General features: G+C 37.5%; 1 protein-coding gene across 7 annotated transcripts in view; it reads left to right on the top strand.

Annotated features, from left to right (window-relative positions):
* Window positions 1-27406, top strand: part of RAD51B (RAD51 paralog B) — a 409346-nt gene that overhangs the window by 12408 nt on the left and 369532 nt on the right. For all 7 annotated transcript variants that reach the window (XR_012628885.1, XR_012628884.1, XR_012628886.1 and 4 more), the window contains exons 5-7: window positions 126-262; window positions 5132-5251; window positions 6211-6394. Coding sequence is in view for 4 of the 7 variants with exons in the window: in XM_074868071.1 (XP_074724172.1) it covers window positions 126-262; window positions 5132-5251; window positions 6211-6394 (441 nt within the window). In the remaining 3 variants the exon portion in view is untranslated. The remainder of the gene's footprint in view (window positions 1-125; window positions 263-5131; window positions 5252-6210; window positions 6395-27406) is intronic.

Below are 27406 nucleotides of genomic sequence, written 5' to 3'. Positions count from 1 at the left end.
TCTCCTCCTTTGGTAACTGGAAGAGCAGAATTTGAGTTCTGGCTGATAGGTCTTAGTTAGAAGTAGAATTAGGGTGAAATGAATGTGACAACCCTTGTTTATGTTACTAATCTTTTTTCTTCCAGATAACTAGCCCACCAGGTTGTGGCAAAACTCAATTTTGTATTATGGTGAGTGTTCTGGCTACGCTGCCTGTAAGCATGGGAGGACTAGATGGGGCTGTTATATACATTGACACAGAGTCTGCGTTCAGTGCTGAAAGGTAAGATTCAAAATTCTAAAATACACGCTTGCAACTTCTTTAGCGCCTTTTATCTTGGAGCCTTCAATTATTTTCTGAGCAAAGTATTTACAAAGTAAATACCTATGGTAGTTTTTAAGCATTTCTGTGATATATGTAGTTATTTCATAGATGACGAAATTAATTTAATAGAATGGTTTGCTCACCTTCCTAATTTGTATGATTTTGCAGATTCCGACTGTGGTATGATGAGGTAGATGGCACGCTCTCTAATTTATAAATGGTCTTAACAGTCCTGTACCTGAAATCTTTCTTTGCAGTTTAGTTTGTGTAGTTAGCAGGAAGGTTTTGAGGATGTAAAGGCCGAGTGTTTTGAGTACAAAGGAAATGGAGGTTCTTCTGTGAACAGTAGGACACAGAAGTAGTTTTCCTTCAGATTTCTGTCCTATTTCTGCTGAGTGGGGCCCCCTGCCCTTCTTCGGCACTTCTGATTTCCATCTGCAGTAACCTCTCATCTCTCCTATGTCCTTAGTGGCCATGCAGTACTACATTCCCTTACCTCTATAACATCTCTGCTTCTTCTAATATCTCCTGCTTCACCCATGTGACTGAAACTGCTCCGCTGTTCACTTATGGTACCTTCTAACTGCTGAATGGACAGGAGACCCAGAGAGTTACAGGTGTATGCACTTGTTGGTTACCACTCTTTCCGTGTTAACTGACCGATTAACTGTTGAAATAATTCTGCAGTATTTAATTAAAGGTAGCTCTAATTTACTTTACTTAGCTAAACCATGAGGATTTTATGTTTTTGAGATGTCTGTTTCTTTGTCACTGTTGTTTGGAATTAGTGAGTTCAAAAGTTATTAAGGGTCTGGGGAAGGACAAGAAGTACAGTAGTCTCATCCTTGTCTGTGTAGAAAAGTGGGCAGAAAAAGGTTCATTGAAATAATTTATATATTTCAGATGACTTAGTTATATCCATTGCCTGAATTGGGAGTATCCAAAGCAAATGTATTTGTATTGTTTGATCATTTGAAGTTATCATGGATAAGAAAGTGGGATTTCTGACACTGTTTTTGTCAAGTTAATTTCACAGAAGTTTGAATAACTTTAAACTGGAAGTGTAATATATCAAAGAAAAGAGCTTCAAGTAATGGCTCTGCAAAGTATGGTGCTTGCTTCTTATATACCACTTAATTTTTATTTCAGGTCCCTGAAATGCAGATAGCAAAAAAAAGGGTAGGATTTAATGGGTGAATTAAGACTTGTTGCTTAGAAGCAAATGCTAGAGAAAAGGAAAACAGGTGAATGTGAAAATGAAACTGCTGAAAATAGAGTAGGATGTAGAAAGGAAATGTGGTAAAAATAACATTATTACTAAGGATGAGAATATTTATGTATTAAATCATATTTAGTATTGCTCAGTTGGAAATGATAGCTAAACACAGTTTCAGCAAACAAGATATATTTTATATTTTCTGTGTTGCGTCCTCTAAGGAGCAGCACCAGCAGAGTGAGGGAGGTGCTTTTCCCTTTCTACTTGTTACCTGTTAGACTACATCTGGATCCTGTGTCCAGTTTTGGGTTCTCGGTATGAGAAAGACGTGACAAACTGCAGGGAGTTCAGCAGGGGACTACCAAGATGGTCGGGAACTCCCTTTGTGGGGAGACTGAGGGCTTGCTCAGTCTAGAGGAGGGAAGGCTTTGGGGGGGAACTAACAGCAGTCTTCCCCTACCAGTGGGAAGGCCATCAGAAAGATGGCACAGGGGTGCATGACAAGGAGACAGCAAGCATACGTTGAAATCTGTTTCTGTGCTGATATATGGAGAAGTTCTTTCACCATAAGGACAGTCAGGAATTGGAAAAAGCTTACCAGAGGGATTATGCTGCCTCTGTTCTTGGAGGCTTCCAAAGTATGACTAGATAAAGCCTAAAGTAACTTGTTCTGACTTCATAGCTGGCACTAACTACTTTGAACAGGATGTTGGCCTGGAGATCTGAGTTCTCCTAACCTGAATTTTCTTAGGATTACAGAATCATGCATTATTAATAGATGGGAAGTAGAAGAGATTTTGGTTTTGTTGTTTTAAACACTTAAGAGGGCAAATACCCATTTGGTAGCAACTTATTTTAAAGGGGTTAATGGAGACATTGAGCTGGCACTATTTTTATGTAAAACTTGGAAAGTCTCTACAGGAAGCCTGAGAAGAGTGTTTGTATCCCTGCTGCTTTTTAGGGCTGAGAGTTGTGAAGTTGTAGTTGTCATACTGCTGTGCTGCTTCTAGAAAGATACTGCATAAAGCTGGCTAATTTTATTTCTTTTCTGAAAAGGCACTTCTTTTTTGTCATTCTACATGGCAGGTCTCCGGGGTGGGGAGGTTTTTGCTTTCACAAATTTTCGTAGTCTTATTCTTGAACATGACAGTTTAATTCAACCTAACAGCAAAGCTGAGAAGAGTGATCAGAATTGAAGCTGGTCTTTTAAGATATGCCACTGGTTTCTGTAATTTATATATTTTCTGTTGTGTAAGAGAAAACTGTAACAGTGCAGATGGTGTCTGTCATTCAGCTTTGTCGGAACACAGACTCTAGGACAGGTAAATGGCATTCCCATGGTAAGTCCAGAAATTAAAATTATTGTAATCAGTTTTGTAGCAATTCAATTGACCTCTAGCCAGCTATTAACTGAAAACATACCAGATTTATTTAGAAAGTCTGATAATAATTTGTTTGGTTTGCTTTTCTCTCTAGCCATACTTAGTGCTTGTGAAAAACATTAGATACAAATTTCTGTGAACCCAAGCTGAGAACAAGTGGATTTTCCACCCCATGACTGCAGAGAACATGTTCTGTGCAGTTTTTGGTCTCATTGTGACAAACACGATGTAGATCTTAAAGAACTTTGAACCTGCATGGAGCTCTGTGAATAGTACTGCAATCTCGGCAAGATTTTGGTGTGTCATTTTAAGTCAGTCTGTGTAATGATCATTGTGTTATGCATGTTCATTAGGAAGTGTACTGAAATCTCATTTCATGAACAGCATTGAATGACAGATCACTGTTGCCCAAATGGTCTGCATGATTAATTATGCAAATGGAAAGACAAGATTCTGTACCTGGAAGTTCTGCAGGATAAGTTTAGATGTAATAAGTAATGTATCTAATGAATGGGATTCAGGCTATTGAGTGAAATTGCTTGCTCAGGATAGGTATACTAACATTCAAGCTTAGTGTTTCTATTTTTAAACCAAATAAAACTGATTTAAAAGAATTTTCTAAAATAGCTTTAACGTTTTGTTTCTTGATGAAAGGGGCCTAAATAAAAAGCATCAAGATAACCAGTAAGTTGTGCCCACAGGTATCATCCACTAGATGCCACTCTTCTCAAGCTGTAGGTGGTGGGATATGTCTGCTTAAAATACAAACAATTAAGTATTTTCTGTTATTAAAAAATAAAATCTTCATCGTGGAAAAAAATTAAGAGTTTCTAAGTTATTTTATTTGATCATTTATTTAAGGACCTAGATAAAATTGCCTTGTATTCAGAGGGGTGGAACTTATTTCCACTGATTTCTGAGGAGTTTGCAGGCAGTCAGCATTTCTAAAACGTATACCATTTAGTGTCCTCAATGATTTTATGTATAAAATCTCATTTAACTGAAAATGTTGGCTTCTCATCAGTACATTGTTTAGTTTTACATCTGTGCAAGAGGTTTTTTTCAAAGCATAGTTTCTGAATATAAAAGTATTTTGACAACAAATAATAAAGATCCAACTTCCTCTGACTTCTTTTAGTGTTATCACCAGTTATCTGATACACTTAGTCTACTCCGATAATAAACAGTGGTATGCTTAACAATTGTAATTCGAGGTTTTGAAGGGTCATGAATTTGCTAATAAGGTAATGGAGACCATTTAATCATGGAATCCCTCATTCAGTTCTATCAGTGAAGCAGACACTTAAACTGTTCAGTCATTTCATTATATCAAGTCCTGCCCATTGTATCTGTGCTATCTGAATGGATGGATGTTCAGTTGTAGCTGCCTGGCAGCTGGAGCCTTGGTCACTTTGTGACACAATGCTGATAGTATTTTTTTTTTTTTTTTTGCTATGTTCTAAAAAGTATGTTTTCTTAAGATTTTATAAGCCCTTTGTAAAAATAGGTAAATGTCACAATGGAAATGGTTTCAGTAAAAAAATCGCCCAGCCAGATGACCTTGTTCTTGTTTTTAAGGAGAGATTATCTGTGAAAAGATTTTCCCTTTGGCTGGCATACTTGCTATACACGTGCTGCTTGTATAAGTACGCGCAGGTGAACTGGGCTCTGTTCTTTGCAGTCCTGCTTCCACGTTAGCTGTACGTTGTAAGGGATTTTGTTTGTTATCAGCTTGTTAAATTTCTGTGGTGACACAAGGTCTGCTTTATGATTTCATTGCAAGATAAAGGTGGAGGGGAAGGTGGTTTGAGTTGGAGAGTAACTTTGTTTAAATGAAAATAGTATTTAGATGTAATAATTAAAATAGGAGAGTGCTTGGCCATTGAGTGGGACCTCTTGTACAAAACTCAAAGAACTTTGCATTCAGTGACTATAAACTTTGCAGCTTCCTTTTACAGGAGATAGGCCGTTCCTTTGCGTACAGACACATTATGTCTTTCCCTAGTGCACCGCTGCCTTCAGCATCACTGGGAAGAGAACCTAACTGTTCTGACTTCCAGTATTTCAGTCTGACTGCAAAAGTATGCTGCTCCTTTGAAGAAGATTTCCAGTATTACTTGGTATCTGCTTATCATTCAGAGGCTTGCTTTGTTTTCTTTGTGAATACTCAATGCTTTATTACCCCACATTATTCCTTTTGCAGTGTTATGCTTTCTGTTTTTTTGATAGGTTGGTTGAGGTAGCAGGAAGCAGGTTCCCTACTTATTTTGACTCAGATGAAAAGCTGTTCTGCATGACCCGTAGCATTCACCTGTATCGAGAGCTGACTTGTGGCACTGTACTGAAGAGGTACTCTTTTCCAGAGTTTGAAAAGAACAAAGACCATTTTGACTGGATTGTCTATAACAATATTTGTTTTGTATCAAAGTTTTATGAAGAGTAATTCACTTACTTGAGGCCTTTTCATGTTGATAACAGCATGGTCTCCCACAAAGTAAAACTAGTACAGAAAGACTGACGTTCTTCTCGTTTCATAGCATGTGACTAATCCAGTTGATGTTATCTAATTTCTGATAGACAATTTCTATATTACCTGATCCCTGTAAGCCTTTAAAGGGAAGCGTTCACGTGACAGGTCTTGTCTTGTCTTGGATTGTGGAGTGACCATACTGTAAGAGTTACGTTTTCCATGAAATAGGAGTTTGCTCCTCCAAAGCACAGTTTACTTCCAGGAAGACTGGGACCACTCCAGCAGTGGGAGAGAGGAATCTTCTAACAGTCCTTAACCTGAATGCTGTTGTTGGCAGTGTTGTATTGTCATGTTGTTACCTTATGTTAATTTGTGAACACATTTTGCAATGCAAATGAATTAAGTTGTATTTTAGCATCATATTGTGTATTTTATATCAGTGGAAGAATTCTAAGACTAGTTTCTTCTTCTAGTGCAGCTTTATGAGAGAACAGCTAGTAGTGTATTATGAACAGATTAGGTTTGGCATACTGTCTTTGGCGATATATGGAAACGAATTTGACCTGCATATATAGACATAAAGGACTCTGGTGTTGGACCTCTTTTGGAGAGGTCTTGCCTTGGGTTATGTGGCCCACTGGAGCCTCAGATGCCTTTCCAAATCTCTTCAGTACATGCAGATGTTAGTGGAGGTGGTGTGTGAGGGGGGGAAAAGACGGACTGACTTTCAGCTTATTAAAGTAAGCCTTTTATTTAAATAATTTCAGGGTTATAAAATGGTTCTATTGTGTAAATGATGTTATCAGTGACTGGGTTGTTTTTGTTTTTTCTTTTTTAGGATTATGTCTTTGGAAGAAGAAATTATTTCAAAGAAAGTTAAACTCATAATAATTGACTCTGTTGCTTCAGTTGTCAGAAAGGAGTTTGACACAAAACTCCAAGGCAACCTGGCAGAGAGAAGTAACTTTTTGGCAAGGGGAGCGTCGGTGTTGAAGTATTTGGCAGAGGAGTTCTCAATACCAGTAAGTTCTTCCTCCTTTCTTAAGTTTTTGCCTTACAGTATCAAGTAATAAAATCTGAGAAGAATGAAAATGGCAGGCAGATGAAAACCAGAAAAAGCTTCTAGCAGGAATCTTCAGGCAGGTACCCGTTGGGGAACAGGGGAACAGTAACTGTTCTGCTTGGTGGTTTTTGCTAGTTTTTCTAATTTTATTTTTTTTATTTAGGACTTCAAATAAGGATTTACAAGATTCTCTAACTGTATTTCAGTGCTTTGTTTTCTAATTTTTTTCTTGAATCTTTTATTTTGCTGCCATTAAATATTGCTTACTCTGATGGTTCCGTTCTAATGCAGTGCTTATTTAACTAGTGCATACTCTGATTAGGTGAAGATCTTTTTCTGCCTCTGTCCCTTCTACTTAAGTTTATAGAATCTCAAAAGGCCTTATGCTCTGGAGCAGTACAAATTCCTTTTGTGACTGATAATGTATGCTAATTAATGCAGAAAGGAAGATAACAGCTCAGCAAATCACTGTCTGTGGACTTGCCCCTAAAATACAAAGGAAGACACAGACACTCAGTGCATGGACTGGGTGGAACTGATCGAAAAGTGTTTCAGAAGATTTAAGCTTCATAAATGTGTGTGTGTGTGTGTTCCTTCATTATATGATCAGTGGAGGATCATAACTCAAAAGATGTCATTGAGACTCAACACTTGGAAGTATTTCCTAGTATGGGTAACTTACGCATCACTCCAGTATAAGAGAGAAACTGTGTCAAGAACTTGAGTAAGACCAGTGAGGCCTTTTCTCCTGACACTCCTGAGGTCACAGCAACTATCATACCAGAAATATGCACGTCAGAGGTGTGGAACTGGCTGACTTAGGAGAAATGGATTTCATTCTCCCGTGTAACTTCTAAAGATAGAGAAAATGAAACCCTGTATAAGTGCCTTCAAAGTTCAGCTACAAAAGATAGCATCCTAGTTAGTGTGCCCAATGTTTATAGTGCGTTAAAAAGCCAGGAAAGAATTGTGTGGAAGTATGTATGCTCTCATATTTTGGGAAAATGTCATGCAGCCCTTTGAGAAAGGGAAGAAGTTTTATGGGAAGATACTGTTCTTCTCTATTTTCTTCTCCTTTAGACACACCCCCTGCTCCCCCCTTCACCTTCATTAAAATGGTGAAGCTGAGCTGAATTGGGGCTTCTGACAGTTCAGACTGCTGCCCTGCTTGTAGTCAGAGGGACAGTGTCGATATTCACAGAAGTCTTAGAGTTGCACAATATGAAGTAACCTAAGATCATGATCCTAATTCATCCTATGTAAGAAGAAAATAAAGCTCGAACGTTTAAAGGTTTTCATTACGTTAAAGCTAACCTGTTTGCTTTGAGGCATCTGCGATACCTGGTGTGCTGGTCTGTCCTTCTTTCTCACTGAACACTTTGGTAAGGAGTTCTGGGATTTTGGGCAGGAACTTGTGCTGTGGTCACAGCTCTGTCTTTTTCAGTTGGTTCATGAGATATCTTACCTTTTAAATAAAATCTTTAAAGATCTCTGTAATTACATGTAAACACACAGATTGAAAGCTTGTATATTTTTAAAGCACCTATTGATTAGGTTTATCAATTTATTCAATGGAAATACAACTGCATTTTCATTTATTGACATCTTTAAGCACATTGCTTCTCTGTTCATTCTGGAGTATTTTTAAAGATTTGTTAAATTTTATGTTACAAAATAAACTGTTGGGGGGCGTTGGCTAGAGATTTGGCTTCTTGTAAACATGGATTCCAAGGCTGCATATGAGTAACATGCAAAATCCAACATCAGTGTGTTAGCATCTGCACATGTTGGTGCATACTAGAGATAAGGCTGCTGTAGCTTACATTGCATTAACCCCTCGTACTTGAGGTTACAGAGTACCTAGGGTTCTCATTGTAAATAACTGTGTTAGAATTATTTCAGATGTTTTACTTACCTAAATAATCATAAATATAAATTTGGGACTAAAAGAACATTAGTAAGGTTGCAAAGATCACTAATAAATTTGACACATGAAACAATATGTAACACTTAGTTGTACTGATTCTGCCATGAAATAAGTACTGAGTTGTGCAACAAGTAGGGGGACTCAGTCTGAGACTGAAAAAGATTTGGAGTTGATGACTGATAGGTGTTGAACTTGAAGTCAATCCTTTTGGCTGTAGCTAAAAGGTCTGGTGAGAAACTTTGAGTAGTTGAGCAAGGGAATTGGAAATAAGGAGGTTGTGACCTATATATTTAGCTATAACTGTTACTGGAGCAGTACATCTGGTGTTAATAGTCCGGGGAGGATAGTGGAAAATCAACTTCCAGAGAATAGCCTTGAAAATGACTGGGAGAAGGGGGAGCAGTCTTAGTAATTAAGATGTAAGGTGCTTGCTTTGTTTAGCTTAGCTAAGGAAATGTTAAAGGTTTCTTCATGAGTCAATATGTACCTACCTGAGGAAGAGGTGTTTGATAAAAGCAACCTTCTCTTCAGCTGACAAAGGTACACCACAGTTCTGTGGTTGGAAACTGAATTAAGCAAGTTCAGACTTCAAATAAGGGGTGTGTTCTTACTGGACTAATTAATCATTGGAATGCATCACTAAACATAAATAGCTTCTTGTCACTGAGTATTTTTAAATGGGCTTTTTCCCCCATTTCCTATAAAGGAAATGGGTTCAAATAGGATTAAATCTGGGGAAACCCTGTACTACCATGTTATGCTGCAGTTCAAATGAGTTTAGCACAGTTCCTCTGTTGGCGTTATAAACTCTCTAGCTGTTTATAATTGTGTTTCAGGGTGTCAGGATATCGAGTTTAATGTACAAAAGTGATTAGCGTTCAAAGCTTTTCCCGAACTCAAGGGGAGCTGTTTCAAACCCAAGTAACTCTATGTGGTATGAAGTATTCAGGGAAAAAAGCTGACCTTACCTGCCTTGAAACTGATGGTCATTGTTCAGTAACCTCTCTGCACCTCTATTTTCAGTTTGTAAAATGGGAATGACAGAGCTGTTAGTTGTGAGGCTAGGGTCATTACTGTTAAGAAAGCACTCGTACTGTGTCTGTGAACAACGTGTAGATGCTCATTGGAAAGTAACACTTGCCATCCTCAGTGTAAAATTTAAATAATGTGTAGTAAATGAAACCTTAATCCATCTTTTGAGATGAGAAGAAAATATTAAACATATTCATTAAATGGCACCATCTTAGCCACTGAATGAAGTGAAGGTTGTGTGATTGTAAATTTTTGCTTGACTTAATTGTTTTTGATTTTTTTTTTTGTTTGTAAAGTACAGAGAAACAGGAAGCCTTTTTTTTTTCTTATGTGTAGACATTAGTAAAACATACGTTGTTTCTCAAAAAGTGAAACATGATACGTGATTTTCCGTTTGATCCCTTCTTCCACCGAACTTAGTAGTAAGCCCGGTTCCATCCTAGGCTCTTTAAATTATGCCAGGGCAAGAGGCAGCACAGGGTTTGGATTGCTTCTGGTCTATTGACAGGCCACCTGGCAGCCATACTGATGGCTCAACAGTCACTGAAGCTTTTTCCTCCATGGACTACTATGTAGCAGTGTCCCTTTTTCCCCCTCCCTGCACACAGCGTGACCAAAACCTACTTTTTTCTGCTAGATTTGATTGAAACTACCAAGTCAGATCAAAAGCAATTGCTAGAAACTGTTTGACTATAAATAAAACAAAAAACCCTTTATTCTGGAAATCCAGTGAATATGTAAAGTTACTTGAAAAGTTTACATTACATTTATATGTTTTAGAGCATGTTGTACCTGAGAGCATTCGGATCTGAGTTTTCTGTTACGTGTGTTGATGCTGTCTACCAGATTACATACATATTTATGCATCAGTAATCAGTCCTACATGGTTCCTGTCTAGTTTCCTCTCTTAGCCTTCTTAAAAAGAATAGAAACCAAAATACACTTTAGATTTTCTTTCTTCTCTTCTTCCATATTCATAGGAATCTATTTATTGTTAGTAAGTGGTATTCAGTAAAAGTAGTTCAGTGTTCATGCTGGTTGAGAGAGAAATGATGTCTCCATTTCAGTGAAGATGTTACCGTAAAAGAGCTGAAACTAAAACCCAATATGACTAGAATTGTTCTTGAGATTTACGTGTTTAGCTTATAAAAATTGTTATTTATAGAACCTGGTCTTCTAGTTGTTAATACTTGAGAAAATGTGTGAAGCTGGCTAGACATCTCCATGGAAAAGCACTCTAAAAGTGGCAGTTGCAAAACGAGCTTTAAGTGTTCTTTTAAATGTCAAATTGAGACTGAAGATGAAATTTGCTTTGTAAATCCCCAAGGCTAATCAAATTACAACTCTGTCTGTCCTTTATACTTTTGTCTAGGTTGTGTTCTTAGATCTGTGAAGTGAACCTTTGTTATTTATGATAAGCATGCTGGTTATCGTTACTACCAGCAAATGTATAATAGTAGCGTTCATTTTTTTTTTTTTATTGTTCTTTCTGAGAATATGAGGAGAGATATTAGGAGGAGAGACTTTCATCTCTCACTTGTGATTTATAGTGCAAATGAAAGACAAACCTTATGTAACTAATCTCTAATGTTTTTATTTGCTATGCTAAATAAATTAACAGTAGTCAAGAAGCCTGTAATTTCCACAGGTAATATTTTTTCCCCTTTAGATGCCACATGCTCTATTTAAAAAGTAAAAATTTGCTTTATCGGTATTGATACTATGACAGCAATTAAAGCTGTCATAGTCAATTTTCTTTTTACACTCCGCTCTCACATTTTTTCAGTGCTTCATACTCACTTATGCATTCTGCTCTGTAAACTTTATACTCAAGATTTTAATTTTCTTTGGAAAGCCAAATGTTTGGCTAAATATATATTTGTTTTTATGTTGTGTAAGTTTTTTTCTTCTTGAAATCAATTTATATGCACAGATTACTTGACATCTGCAGTGCATTTTCTGCTGTCTTTGGTTAAGTGTGTTTAATTGTATCATCTCAGCTTCCTGCAGTAAAGTGTCTCAAGATTGAAGTGCTTCTTGGCAAAGAGAGAATATTCAAACTGTTAATTTTCTCTTTCTTTATAAGCAAGTATTTCCATTTGGCCTCATGCTTGCTTCTGTTTTATTCTGTTTCCACATAGATGGTTGCTTGTCAGCTCCTCTGCACCTTTCCTGTTGCTATTCTCATATTTGAATATACTAGTTTATGGAGAGCTAAACAAATTCCAGAATGGAAGATTTCTGAGGAAAAGTTGTTTAAATGCTAGTTCCCTTTGAATTGGTAATAAATACATAGAAAGTTTGGAAAAAATGGATAGTTGATTTGTTGTTACAGTATGTAACAACACGGTATGCTGGCTTTTTCAGAACTATGGAGATACATTAGACTTCCAGGTGAATTTGTCTGTGTCTGGACTGTAAGCTGCTGAAATGCAGACTTTGTTTTAATACTTTGGTATTAAAAAGTATTTTTAATAGTAGTGTTACAGAAACAGTAATTGAATCATCTTTAGTAGTTGTTTAAACCTAGAATAAGAAAAACTTTATTTCCAAAACTTAGAGAACTGGTTCCATTTTGAAGTTTTCTAGAAAGAGAAATATCTTATATGTTATGCCACATCAAAACTTGTGTTTCTTTAATGAGGAGCTAACCTTATCAGAAGAAAACATTTTGGAACTGAGTTATCAGCATTTTACTAGCCATATTTAGGCCAGATGTCGTTCAAACAGTTTCTAATGATGAGAATTCAGTGGAAAGTATGGGTCCTCTTCTGTTGAGCTGCGGATATTTACGTAAAGTATCTTGTCGCTAAAGTTTCAAGCATATTTTGTGTTTGTGTATGTATGTCAACTTGAATACCCTTCCTAACTGTTAATAGAAGGATCTTTATATTTCTGTGTAATCACACTGAACTCCTGGCCATCTGCTTGCAGCGAAACTTTGAGGTTTACCTAATAATGTAATTCTCCTTTCAGTGTGGGGCTGCTACTTGCTTTGTGTTTCTCCCTCTCTGCCTCTCTTCCCCTCCTTCCCCTGCTCCCTTCTGTAGGAGTAGCTTTGGTGCTTTTTGTCATTAAGTCTGTGTATTTCTATAGGGAGCAGCATGAAAGTTAAAACAATTGGTGACTCTTTGCTTAGAAGACACAGAATAGTGCTTCTGAACCTGCACAATTTTATTAAGATAATTCACCAACTTCTTGGAGAAACTGAGTTGTCCTTCTATGAACTCAATAGGATGAAACGATACTAGTGTCTGATGCTAATCATATTGTGAACATTATCCACAGAAGCATAAATACTTAGAATAACAAAGGAATTGTAGAATTTGCTGACTTTTATTATTCTGTATGAATTAAAGAAACATTGAATAGTCCTCACTTTGTTTTGAACCATGGAAAACAGTAATTTGTTTCCTTTTCCTAAATCAGGAAAATTACTTCCAAAACAAACTTTCTTCTAGTAAAGAACAATTCTTGTTCTCTTAAAGATGTTTCACTCCCCCTGCACCAAAATTCAAGTTGGTGTTCATGTCCTCATTAAATGAACTGAGCAGCATTAGAAAATTATGTTTGTGCTAGCTATATCAGAACTTTTGGTTTCAAACATAGTTTCTTCTGGTGTAAAGAGGAATACCTAACCTTGTTCAGTTTAGGTAATAAATAGTTTGTGAAACAAAACATTTTATGTTAAGATTTCTTCCCATGTTATACTTACAAGTATTTTCATGCCCAGAACTGAGTCTATAGCTTTGTTTTTTTTTTAATTAAATATTCTAGTGTTACCCTTTGTTTTCTTACAAAAACCTGCTTAAAAAACAAGTGTCAGAATTTCACGTACATATGAACAATGCTGTTTGTAAAGTGTAGTTTGGAATTAATTTTAATTTATGTTATTGTTTAATTAGGGAAATAGTTAAAGGGGACTTACCAGAGTTCATTCTTTGCCCTTGCTAAAACTTCATAAACCCAGTTTTTGTTGGCAGATTGTTTGTTTCAATTATCCCTCTGCTCCACAGTACTAAGCAAAAATTAGTTCTGATAAAAGGGAGTTAATTCAACTGCTAAGTGTTGTGACAGTGGCAAGGTTAGATGGTTTTGTCTTCTTGTGTGACTTAAAAATTATTCTCAGAAGGCACAACTTTGTTTTAGTTCAAAATGTCTGGTTAAAATGTAATTATAACTATCTTCAGTACTGCTGCCATCTGTGTACTTTTTTTATATGTGTCTGGAGAATATACATTTCTGCAGTTTATGGCCCAACACAGTGTTCCTTTTGGACTGTCTGTGCTCATAAAATGTTTAATACTGCTGAGGAAAAGGAATGAGAACTGGTAGAGCAGTGTTTCCTATTTTCATGTGGTGGTGAAGTATAGAAAAGGAGGTAGTTTAAAGCTATATGATACTGGAATTCAGTTTTCTTTTAAAGTATTCCCTCCATGGCTTTTTCCATTTTATAGTGCCAGTGTCTTTGCCAAAAGCTATCATTCTGCACAATTGCACATATGAAATTATGTAGAAGGAAGGCACCAGTATTAATGTATAGGAGAGAGAGTTGAGAGGAATGAGATTTTATTGCCAGATTTGGTTTTGATCTGCTATGCTATCATGGACAATGCTTTCTATAAAGGAGGACAGATACTTTCCCTGATATCTGCCTTGACTTGAATTTCTGAAAGACTTTGTCCAAAATAAATCAGGAGTTTCTAGCCTAACCCTCATTCTTGTTACACTTCTCTGAGTTCCCTTCAGCTGATTTACATCATCTTGAAAGTGAGGTGTCCAAAACTGAGACAGTATTCCAGATGAATCTCTACCAATGTTTAGGTATGGAGAAGGATTTCTTCTCGTGCCTTGTGGGACATCCTCTTGTTTATGCATCATAATACACTGTTTGCTTTCTTTGCAACAGCCTGATGTCATTTACTTACCATTCATTAAAACCCTGCATCTGCTGACTGTTACTTAGCTGGTTGCTTCTCCTTCTCATGTGTTATTTTTCCTGACTTGTCAAGATGGTTTTGAATTCTGATCTTATATTCTAGTGTGCTTGCAGTCTCTTCCCTGCTTTCCTGTTTTTGCAAGGAAAATGATCATTCCTTCTATTACAGATTCTTTGTGTAACTTGGATAGAACCAGACTTCAAGCAGACTATACCATTTTGTTCAATGGGAGACCTTTAAACACTGGTAACTGCTACATGTCATTTTCCAATAAACTTTCATCTACCCTGCAATAGGTTCATCTAGGTTATATTTCTCTAAGTAAAATACCTATATAAGATGTTGTACTGCTGAAATAAAAATACAGGTGGCTTGGGGTTTTTTTCTGCCTTGTCATGTTGTTAATCTGTATGTGCTGTAGAAAACAACAGTAATTGTACTGAAGAGCTTTTATGCCTTTTATTGGGAGTTGAGCATTTGGCAAGATGCACTGTTTTGACTGTGTGAAAAATTGCCTGAACCTTTAGGCCAATAATCTATTTGTGACTCTGCAGAGAAGTACTTATGTTCTGAATATTTCGTTCTTTTCGCATATTCCTTTGTGCCTCCTTCCTGTCCTTTGATTTTATTTAAACTGTAGGTTCTCTAGGAATATTTCTGCTTTTGCATAATGTGTAACTGAAAGTGATTCTAGTCTCTAGACAGGATAGCAATACAAAGAGTAGCTGACCAGATTACAAGTTGTTGGACAAATCTTACCTGTATGAGCTCAGTATAGACTAATTAGTGGTTTGATTTCCAGATTCTCTAGCGTTTGTTTGCTTTATGGTTATTCAGCCCCAGGGCTTCTGGGAATAAAGAGGACCTGCTGTGCAATTGTTACTCCTAAATAATATTGTACCAGCCCCCTGAGGCATAAAGGGATGGGGATAAGAGGAAATTAAGATTGGGTAATGCATATGTCTGTTACAATACAAATGTGCCCAGAGATCAAAAGTAAAATCTTACTTGCTTGGAAGCTGGTAGTAGTAGAGATGATTGTATCGCTTCCCTCTTTGTGTCTACAGGACTGCTTTGTGAGAATATTGCAATTTTGTGGAACCAGGTGCACTGCTGGGGCTGCTTGTTCATGAAGTATGACCTGGAAGCTTCATGACACAGTGTACTTGCTGCTGTTAACTGGAGAACCTGCCTTTTTAGTCTTTTAGTCTGCAAACTTTCTTCTTCCACACGTGGTTGAATGGTAATAACAGACAACCAGACCAAACTATTGCAGCTAGGTGGTTGATGATCCTGTGCTGCCTTGAAAATAGAAGTATCTAGGTTTGCAGGACAGGCTTTTTCAGTGTGCGCTTTTTCTTCTACTGTTGACCCTCTTGTGCATTAGAAGAGCTGTGGGTTTTGCTCTGCTTTCCCTCCTCTGTTTTGCTTGGAATTGGGATCTAAGAGCTGTAACATAGGGTCTCCTGAGCAACTTCATTCTGATTTTTCTATAAGAAGACTTCATCTTCTTTACTGAGAACATGTATGTTTTGTATCTTTGTTCATTGAAGTTGCAGCTATTTGTGTTGATTTATTCACTCAAATTTTCTATTTAAAGAAGGAAACCCATCATTTTAACAACAAGCATTTTAATTCATTTGGCAGAAGTTCAGTATAATCAAACTGAGGGAGACTCATTCCAAATATGGATTTCAATAAGAATCTATGTGATTTTGGTAACCTCATCAAAACTGTCGTGTTGCCTCTTGCTAAAGTGCATAGCTATAACTTGTTTGAGAATATAGTACATTTGTTGTAATATTCTAGGTAAACAAAATTAGATTTAGAGGTTTTTATAAAAATAAGACTGAGCAGTCATCCGCAGAATTTTGATTGTACAGGAATGAATGAGATGCTGTTTTTTGTTGGTGAGACTACGTCTGAATTTCAGTAAGACATTTCCCCCCCCCCCCCCGCCCAATACTCTGTTAACATTTTTGATACTCTGTTTTGGATGAGCTCCATTGCCCACCCCAGAATACAAATAAGTTCTGTTGTCTTTAGATTCCAGTATTTTCCATACTTTACTTTTGTATTTATTGTATCTCATACTTTTGACCTGGGGCAGAGAGTGCTTTGTTCTTCGATGATATTTGAGGTCTTGACTGGATTCTTGGCAGATTCTTGCAGTATTATATTTTTCATGATGTACTGATTAGCAAAATCACCTCTAATACATGAACTAAACACTACTTTTTCATGGAACTGAAACCCTTAGTTCTTGTAAAGGAAAATTGCTTTAAAAGTGCTTACTGCTTAGATGCTTTTTGTAACTTCATAAAGGTCCTCCCTGGGGAAAAGGGGGGCTTGCTTAAGGCTGCAGGCACATACTGGTGCTCCAGGTACATTATTTCTCAAGAACATTAGTTTAAGCAAACTGGCTTCACATGTTGGCAGTCTTTGAAATACCAAGCTGAAGCTATTTGTCTGTAAAGCCTATGAACAATACTAGCAAGCTACAACTGGATAACTGGAAGTTTGATATAGGGCTCTGTGTCTGTTTCTCTATCAGTCTTAAATTTTTGCATCACCAAATGTATGTTGAGTGTTTTTTTTTTCTTCCAGAGAAGAAGCAGTGAAAGGTAAGCTAGGTATGAAATACTAAGATGACTTTTTGAATTCAGACACTTGTCTTCTGTTATCTTCTGTGATTTCCTTAAACAATGATTTCCTTAAACAATTCTATCAAACCTCAGGTCTGCCCTGAGAGGTTTGGAATAACATCTAAGAACTGGTCCCTTCTGTCTTTAGCAAATTCTCTCAGTTCTTCAGGAACAGTCCAGGAGCCTGCTTCTCACCTTTTTAGTGGTGTGTCCTTTTCTGTGTCATTTTCTAGCTAGATAATAAAGAGCTTCTTTGGAAGAGGAATTGACTGATAAAACATACAAGGCTTGCTTGTGTCAAAAATTGTTTTGGGGGAAAATTCTTAACCCAAAAAATCTTCTGAATATGTGCTGTCATAGGATTTCCTGGGTGGGTATATACATCCAGCTGTCTAAGGCTGGCATGTGTTGGGCTTGTACAATTTTCTCTGGTTGCACGGAAAAGCTCCATGTCACGGCCCTTCCTGGCATTGTAATGGAAACAGTTGCACCTGGGCTGTGAGTACAAAGTTTCTGAGGAGGCCTGGGTATAGAGCATATGCACGGAACTACTATACTGCGTATTAGGATAGATACACTCTGCTTCTGCGATGCTCCTAAAACGGAGCTACTAGAAGCAGACAGATGCTACTGAAACAATTTGTGAAGCCTGCTCCTGCTTGTCATTTTTTTGAGGAGCATATTTGCAACACTAAAGGAGATTGTTGCTGGCTTGAGATACTGTTTTGGGCTTGGCAGCAATGCTTACTGCTGTGCCTCCTCTTTCAGTTGGCTTACAGGAGCCACAAAAGAGGGAAAGAACTACCAAAGTGGTGAAGCTGCTGCCTGGAAATCCACTGCCCTGCAGCCCATTCTGAAGTTGTCCCTAGGAAAGAAGGCCACCACATACAAGCTGCAAGCAGAATAAATCGTCTGTGCAAATCACAAGTGGCATGTGGGTAGCAGGTTAACTGAGCCTGCATTACAGAAAGTTTGAGTAGTCCAAAATCAAGAGGTGGTCAACCAATGTCAGAGATTAAACAGCAACAAGAGGACAATACATGTTTTTTCCTTCCTACCTGCATTGTAATTCATTTCAGTATAGAGCTTGCAACTGGTTCATACTTGCTGATGAGCCCAAACAAGGATGTAAACCAGCTGAAAAACAACCCAGGAAAAAAAATGTAGTGGGCAATTGTGCAGCTGAACAGGCACTAATGTAGACAGAAAGGAGGGGCAGGAATGTGTGGTTTCTGGCAGCAGCACAGATTTTGAATGTAAAACTGCATCTTCAGTAAAAAGGGTATGAGTAAAAATACTAACCAGGTTATTACTCAGAACAAGCAAAGAAAGAGTGTTAGGTGCTTGGAACATCCTTTAAACTTTTAACAGCTCTAGGAAGGATTCTGTTGCATACCATTATTATGATGCTTTGTACTTTGACTAAAGGTGAGGAAATGACTGGCTGCCTTACATTGCTTAGGGCTTTTGCGCATTATTAGGTCAGTGTCCTGGTTTTAGTCTGCATCATAATATGCTGTATTTGGAGTTGTAATATATCCATGCATAATGAATTATAGTTGAGGTCAGAAGCTATGCTGAATAGTAGATTTTCAAACCACAGTATTTCTTCCTATGCTAAAATTCAGAATGAAATGTATAACAATCCATAAAATAGCTGGTACAGTTCATAACATGCTTGCATTCTTTCATTATTAATAGTTTCATATCCATCTGTCAGCATGCTGTGGCTAAACCATTAGCCAAGTTTTTGCAGCTGCTACTTTACAAGTTTGTAGAATGTAGTTATCTCCAGCTCCTGTTTTTTGTCTACTAGTAAGAGGAAATTTTACAGAGAACTTACTAAATTGTCCAAGATTAGAAGTTCAGTTCTAGGTGAAAGTCTGTGATCTTGATTTAACTTACTTGGCCCGTGGTGCTTTTCCTGTTCTCTCCTTCTTTGAACTACATTGGTTGCAGCAGTTGTTTCAAGTAATAGTGGTTTGTTTAATCTCATTAGAAGTTCTGCACATAGTTGTAGTCCAGTATTTTTATAGCTCTATTTTTAAGAACATTTTGTGCAAATTATAGTTGCTGATTTGATCTGAAGATAGAGCCCCTAGAGAGGTCTGTTTTGAGATGAATGGGTCTGTGGGTAGTATGTGTGGGGTTTTTTGTTTTGACTCCCTCCATTAAAACGTGGATGAAGATAAATACTGTTTGGAGCTAAGATAGCTATTGATGTAGAAAAAGTAGTATGTATGTAGACTGCCAAACTACTTTGTGCGTGATACTGAACAGTTCCTGGAGAATAACAGTTAAGATTATTGCTAAATCAAAATAGTTTTGTACTAGTTACTTGGAGATACAAAGTTTCTGGAAATATTTGTGTGGTCCAGTATCTCTGTGTATGTGTGTGTGCATTTTAAAATTCCAATACCATCAAATTCCAAAGGCCACAATTTGTAAATCATGATAGATACCTGCTTTTCTCCCATTTTTGATGCCAGATAAAATCTAATGTAAGTATGACATTTCTAAATGATAAAGTAAAAATTGTGTATATTTACAAGGTTCTGATAGAATAACATTATTTATGCTGACAGGATGTAATGAAATATTTGCCATCTTATAAAACCCAGTGCTAGGAATAAATTGAATTTTGCATACTTGACTGTCACACCTGCATTCAGTCCAGTCATTCACCTTTGACTGGACCACTAATATGTCAAACCTCTCACCAGTTTAATACGGTGGCTGTTGAAATACATACCAAGTTATGTTTCCATTCATTTCCAAAGCCTTAAACTTGTTATTTTCGTGCCAAGAGCCAACTATTACCAGACATTATTATAGAGTGGTAGTAGATCCGGCTGTTACTAGACTTGTATTTCAGTTGCCTTAATGTCTCGCTTGCTTGTTTTTTCTGATGTTGGAGTGTTCCTCAATGGGGTTAGTTTGAAAGAATATCTGTCTTCTATTTGGTTATTTTAATACTCATTTTTATTTCAAGTGCTCTACTTGCCCTTAAACACTGCTGGTTTTAATATTGTTTGAAACTGGCTTTGCAGTTCCTTCTGAAGGAAGTCAATAAGTGCAGAAGCCTGCACTGTTTCTTCTTGGTCACTACAGTTGAGTCCTCTGGATGCTAGAGGTAAGGTTTGCATCTGGTGAATGTGTCATGAGTTGTTGGTACAATGACCTGCTGCTTTTCTTTTCATAGAGCCTCCCAAATGTGAGGAGGTACTAAACAGAGATCTGTGAATAGCCAGGAAATGAGAGCTTGTATAGCAATACCGTTTACTCAACTTGATTTGCTCTTTGGAACTAATGATGCAGCCTGAATGCTAGGTGCTGCTTAAAATCGTGAACCTGGCCCTAATATATCTGTAGAGCCTTCTGGAGTTCTGAGCAGAAAACACAAGAATTTGTAGCCAGGTCTGAAGCATATGCACGTCATGCCGACACTGTAACTTATCCTATTAAATATAGCTTTAGTATTTATTTAAGTTTGGGGTTTTGTAACTGTAATGTTCCTCAGATACTGAGAATGTAGAAATGCTGGTAATTAAGAACAATCAGTCACCCCAGTTCATCTGAAGATGAGAGATAATGTTGACTCTTTTGGCATAGCAAACTGCCTTCTTGCTATTATTTGAATGCCTGACACTTAAGATTCTGTTGTTTAAGAAATCATATAAGTAATTGGCATTTTTTAGGCAAAACGTGATTTAGATTTGGTCCATAAATTTTGCTATATGTGAAGAGAAAAACGCAAGGAGAACGCCTTGTTCATGATGCTGTGGTAGAAGTGATAAAAGTCATATAGGTTGTATTCCTGAGCTCTAAAAATACACACAATTACTGTCATGTGCTTCTGTCAGAAACTATAGATAGAATTACAATGTTATTTTTTTTATCAATGCCATGTACAGACCTCAGAATATTTTAATTACTACAGTGTTCTCACCTTCAGTAAATCTGCTTCCTAGTTCAGAGCTGTAACTGATGAGGTAAGGGTAGAGTGCAGAAAGATTGATAGGGAGTGGTGTGAAAGTTGTGGGTTTTTTTTTTTTTTTTATTAGCTCTATTGATACAGTCAGGGGAAGGGAGAGTTTTCACTAGCAATCTGAAGAGGGGCTTGGGAAAACCTGCCTGTCAGTTAGTCTAGTAAAGGAGAGTATTTCTGCCTGTAAACTTTCCCTCATCTAGTTTAGACTCTGTAGAGTTACTGATGAGTAGAGACATTAAGCTTTCCTAGCTTTTCTGTCTCACTTAACCTGAAAATTTCTTTTATATTTAAATTGCAGTTTTGTAATGTACTGTAAGACACCAAATGCTTGTGCATCCCTTTGTATGTGAGTCATGTAGTACAGTAAGTAGTACTGTTATGCTTAATCATTTCGCATTAATGAATTTTTTGGAGGGATCCACTCTCTGGTGTAGGCATGTGGAAGTTCTGACAGAAGAATAAAGACAACAGAATTTTCTGTTAAATAAAAATACTTGTAAGACATTTTGTAGAGCAGGCAGCTTATAGTTTTTGATGGTACTGAAATGGAAGCAGAAAGCTGACACTCCTCCCCCTTCCTGCACCAAAATTTAAAGCAGTTGGAAGTGAAAATTGACACTGTTCAAACCTCTCATGAGTTTTTGCCATCATCACTATGGTTGATATGTATCCTTGGTGTTTTATCTATTGTATGTAGCAGCTGAGAACATCTGTCTTACTCCTAAAGGTTTTCTTTTTCATTTGCTTCAGTATATACTTCAGAAAGGTATCTCCAAATGGAGTCCTGATTGGAGGTGATTAGCTTTCACAGGTTTGTTTCTTTCTCTATCCCCTCTAAACAGGTGATAAGAATCCAGTTTAAAGACACCTTAAAATCTACCATCTTGTTATACCAGTCACGATATAAAATCTAATTTCAATATCAGGAGTGAGTTTTCCTTGGAAATGGTGAAGAAAGTGACAGCATAAATTAAAGTTGCACCTCTTTGTGTTAATTTCTCACTAGTCATCTTTTTTTTCCAATCCCCTCTTGTATATTCTTCATTTTATCTGTTCAAGGCTGAAGAGATGTTACCCACATTCTTTACAACAGCAGTCAATTTACAGTGCCTATTTAGTCACTGTTGAATTTGTTGTATTTTATGTTTTCTGAAACAAACAGAACCATGTCTTGGTCAGTTAGGATGAAAATGTGTGTGGCTGACAAATTCAGAGTGTACTCATCAGACTTACACTCAGTAATATTTTTATATTTGTGATTGAAGGTGAAATTTCACTGGTAACTTTTGACAATGCTGTGGGCTTACATATATATATTTATACACGCATAGATATACACCTTACGTTACCTTTCTTGTTCTTACAGAAGCATTTGTGCAGCCGTATAGGGAATTGGAGTGGGGAACTGATCCAGCTGAAAAGTGGTCTTTCAGGTTTTTTTCCTGAACAGCTCTTCACCTGAATGCAGTATTGTTGCATCTTGTTCACTTGTATTCCACTATAGTCCTTGCATCCTTTTGTAAAAACCCTGTGTTGCTAACTGGTCTTTATTTTTAAACTTGGTTATCCTTGTAGCAGCTTGTGCTTTGTGCTTTCTTGAATTGCATCTCCTCCTGCCCCTGCCTTTTTAAAAATTTATTTTTGCAGGTATTTGTCCAGTCTTTTGAGACCTTGAAGGCTAATCCTGTCCTGTCATAGTTGGTTCCTTCCATTTATGTTGCTGATGCACAAACATTTTGCTGGAGTGGTGCAGGGGACTTCAGTGCTGGTACTCAACATTGTGCTGTGGTTTATCTGTTCCTGTCACTAGAATGTACTAATTGGATAACAGATGTGTTTTTCAGCTGTATGGGTTAAGACTAAACTTAAATTCTTCTCAGGCTTATTTTCTGTATTAATATAATGAAACATAGGGATGGCAGGTGATTTGCAAGAAAGTAATTTCATCCAGGGTCTCTAATTATACTGAAACTATAGACACTGACTTTTGAGTCATCAGAACTTGAAGACAGAATTAATTCCCTGTGCTATAAGTCATTGCAATCCATTTTTTCTTAATAATTTTAGACATTGAAATATTACCATTTAGATAAAAATGCTAACTACAGAAACATTTTCAGGAACTGCAAGCAGATTTTATATTCTTGTGGGTTTTTTGGTTGTTCATTCTGTGTAAATTGCATAAATGATCTGGCAATGTTGGTGGAATATAGAGACAATATATAAAGGAGTTGACTAGCTTTTAAAAGAGGAATCGCAGGCATATTCTGCTTTTCATACTTTCCGAATACCTAACGTATAGAAATTCTAAAGTGTATTCTCTTACTCATTTTGAATTTCATCAGCCCATTGTCATTAATTTTCTGTTCCATTAATTGCTTTCAGAATGTGTTTATGGTCTTTTGATAGGAAGATATGTTTTCTAGTAGCTAGATATTGAACTAGGAGTTGTTTGGATTATGTTTTAAGCAGCGTTGTTGGGTATCTCCCCTGGCCCAAGTTTGACATGCAAAGGAAAAAGAAGTTTTAATGTAAAGGCCTGTGGATGAAGGGTATTTGTGGCAAATATTGTTTGCTCAGCAACTGAAGTAAGTACAGTGTTCTTATTCTAACTTCCAACATACTGTCCTGTACCAATTTTGTATGTTTTATTTCAGACAAAGGTAGTGGCTGTGTATTTTGCACAGTGCCTGATTAAATTTGCTTTTGACTGTGACTGCTATGTGACTATTGCTTATGGAAGAATGATATTATTTTTAAATGCAAATCAGTTATGTTAATTTAGATCCTTGCAATAAGTGTCTAATCAGTGCTTGCTGGAGAAATAATAAATATAGCTGGGTTAGTGGAGAAGCTTATTGTTGCATGTTACAAGGTAGGTTCCTCCCCTTGTTAAGATTTTGCATAGTTGGTTTAGCTTATGAACTTCAGTATTCGCTTTGAGATTAAATATAACGAAGCCTTAATTACCCATTTTAGTTAGGCAGAATGCTTTGTTACTGAAATATGCTCTTCTATTTGTTATTTAGTGGTAATTTTTTCATTATACAGGCCTTTGATGCTCCCGTGGACAGAGCTGGGAGTTGGCTGTACTGGTGCAGCCTTTCTCCTGCAGTAGCATCCACCAGGTGGTGCCTTTTCATCACCCGAGAGGGAGCGGAGCTTGGCGTTACAACGTGCGGGCTGGCTTTCAGCCTGTTGCTTGGCAGAAATGGGAAGCTCACATACTGAGGTGAGAGTATAAAGTGAACACTATCGTTCTCCGTTCTTTCCAGCCTTCGTGGTTGGAAACTGACTGCGATGCTCCGAAGTTCAGAACTAGAAGAGAAAGGTAGTGGCTTGGAAATCAAAATTGAGCCATCTTGGCAGAATCATGGAAGGCTTGGCCCTGGAATACTGAAGTTGTGCAGACCAGGGAGGATATATACTGCCAGAGCATCTTGTGAAATCAAACCTAGAATTGCAACAACTTTTTTATGTCAGGCTCAGGCCATCTTGGTGGAACTATGCAGGAGCCTGAAAGTGGAAGAATGAGAAGCATGTTAGGCAAGTGCTGTGCAGCTTGGGGGGTGGGTGAAAGGGAACTGGCATAGCATTGGCAGCGCTCTTTTAGTTACATCATAGTTTATCTTTGAAAGGTGAATTCAGTTGAAGATGAGGCAGTTGGAAAACATTCTGATATATTACTCTCTATTGCAGAATAAGACCTGAGAACAGAAATATTATAAAGAAAGAGTTTTTCACATGACCTATATGTAATTCCCAGCTGTGAACCCTCTGGCAACGAGCATGAAATCCAAAACACAGCTGATAGGGGAAAGGGCTGTTGTCAGCCCAGACTGAACACTTGAGTATTCATAGCATGATGCTTTTAAAAACAGACAGTGGAGTACATCAGAATAATTTGGTTTTGAGATCTGTGTAGGAACCTCCTCCTAGCTGTGTGTGCTTTCGGATACAGTGGCAATCAGTGCTGAAGGAGAACCAGGTGTGTACCATATTGTACCAGTTCTCCTCCAGAATAGCAAGCCTTGGCCCCCTCCCCCCCTTACACCTCTCTGCCAAATTTCCTGCTGTAAATTGGTCTTATGTTTGCCTTTACGTACCTTGTGACCCCTTCAGAATATTTGTGGTATTTTAAACCCTGCATTGTGTGCATGACACAGTGTTTAGTTTGGAAACAAAGTTTAATTTAATCACACATGCTGATTGTGGTGTTTATTTTGGAACCAGTAAGTAGGAGGCAACCTTTTATATTTTATTAGTCTGGATGAATTCTCTCTGTTACTTGATAGCCATGTATAAGATTGAACTAAAAAACCTGAATTTCAGAGGAATGCTGAAACACGGATGGCACTTGAATATGGCCTCTCATCTACTCTGGGCTTGGATTGTGTTGGACACCTAAACTCTTTGGGTGTTTGTGGTTCACCGTGGTGATAGTGATAGAGTGGCTGCTTTGTTTTTAAAGGATTGTGTATCATTCCTCTTTATGTGCCAGTGGAGCTGGAGAGGGACCTGTTTTGGAAAGATCAACATTCCCATTAGAGGAGAGGCTTTTTCTGTTGGTTTCTTCCACCTATTACAAATGAAGTGAGCTGTGTTTGCAGAGGGAGGTTATAGCTCTGTGGCCCTGGCCTTGTTTCGTTTGCTTCCCACACGTCTGCATTTACAGCAGAATAAGCAAGTGTTAGAAGCTGATTTGCTCCTCACAAAATGCCCTCTACCCCTACGATCCCAGCAAAACTGCTCCCATGGTCTGCAGTTAATGCATGTGGTGGTAATTCTAGCCCCAAATCTTATCTTTCTCTGAGTGCTGAGGGGCTTGGGGAGAAAAAGGGGGTGAGTTTCCATGAGCCCGGGTGATGGAAAAGGATGTAACAGAAAGCTGAAAGCACTCCACCAGCAAACTAATGCAGCATTGCAAGGACACCTGTGTTCAGTACTTTGACTGCTGAAGTGAAGCAATTTTGATGCAAAGTTCTGTATGTCATGAAATACCAGATATTGTATAAGATAGCTAAAGCTGTGTGTTGTAAGAAGTAACTCCAAGCTGTATTTTTCCTGTAATAATCTACTTGTGGTGTTCTTCTATAAGAAGCTTTCCTTCAAGAGAAGCGTTGGAACTCTCCCCTAATAAAGCAATGCACTTAAAAGGCAAGATTTGATAATCCAGGGATTTTTGAGATCCATGTGTTTTCTATTACAGACCCCTGTGCAGCAAATGCAGTGTTATTTCTATGACAATTATCTGGTGGCTCTTGGTAAATGCTGTTTTTCTGGTGTTTGCTGTAAGGTTTTTTCCGTATCTGATTTCCTTGATCTTCTGAAAGAAAACAGGATGTTATGATAACAGCATAATCAAGATGAGAGGAAAAACAGGCCAAGTCTTTGTTGTGGTTGGTTTTTTTGTTGTTTTGTTTTTAAATGAAATTGAAAAATCTGAAGATCTGCTTTAGACCATTATATTGGATTCCGTACCTCAAAGGTGACTGTCTAGTCTTCTGAGCGTAGCACGTGTGTTAATCTGCATGGAGGACAATACTTGATGGTATGGTATCAAATTTGGCATAAAATTGATGAGTTATTTCTGTATGATGTTTTTGTCACTGTCTTCCATTTGTTGTCTGTAGAAATACTGCACTTGAGTGTAGACACAGTAGATGGCACTTGAGTCATTAATTTTATGGTGTAGGAAAGAAAGCCAAACTTGGTTATGGAGTTAGCTGATTGTAGCAATAGGCACAATTTATTGAAAGAGCAGCTTCAAAGCTTTTGCTTTCAGTTCAGTAGTCCTAGAAGAAAGTAAAACATGCACAAATTCTTTTTCCGTTTAAGCAGGCCCTCTCCAAGTCCTTGAATTTGTAAAAGAGACAAATGAGCAGGACATGATCAGCCTGAATCATAAATACATAGTGCCAGATTCCCTTTAAACACGTTGCCAGTGTTTGGTTTTGTAATCTGTTGTTTACAGCATATTCTCTAATGTAGTTTCTTATTTTTTTCTAGTCTTGCTTACTCCATCAAACCATTTGTGATGTGACCTCTGATAGCAGGTGAAGGATAAAAATCTGCTAACAAAGTGGATTTCTAACTGTAGTCTTGTTATCAGAACAGTTTGAGAGAAGTTATCAGAACAGCTAAGTCTGACAACCAAAGCTAAGAGTATGCCGGCAGTTTTGCTAGTCAAACTGTAAACATATGATTTAGGGTATTTCAAAATGGTTACCTTATGCTATGTTCGGCGCTGTGCCCTTGGACAGTACTGTGTGGTCATTTGTTTATTCTCAACATTTTCAATACCAGCATTAGGTAGTAGATTGACAGTCCTGAAAGCTGAAGTAGCAGTACAGACCTCCCCAATAATATCCTGTCACTATGATTCAGCACTGATGTTTATTGCTGAGTTAAGGAGGTGTAGTCAGTTCATGATTCA

Source organism: Strix uralensis, chromosome 4 (genome assembly GCF_047716275.1).
Source record: "Strix uralensis isolate ZFMK-TIS-50842 chromosome 4, bStrUra1, whole genome shotgun sequence".
Lineage (NCBI taxonomy): Eukaryota > Metazoa > Chordata > Aves > Strigiformes > Strigidae > Strix > Strix uralensis.
The sequence above is the reverse complement of the archived record's forward strand: the minus strand, read 5'-3'. Positions and strand labels throughout refer to the sequence as shown.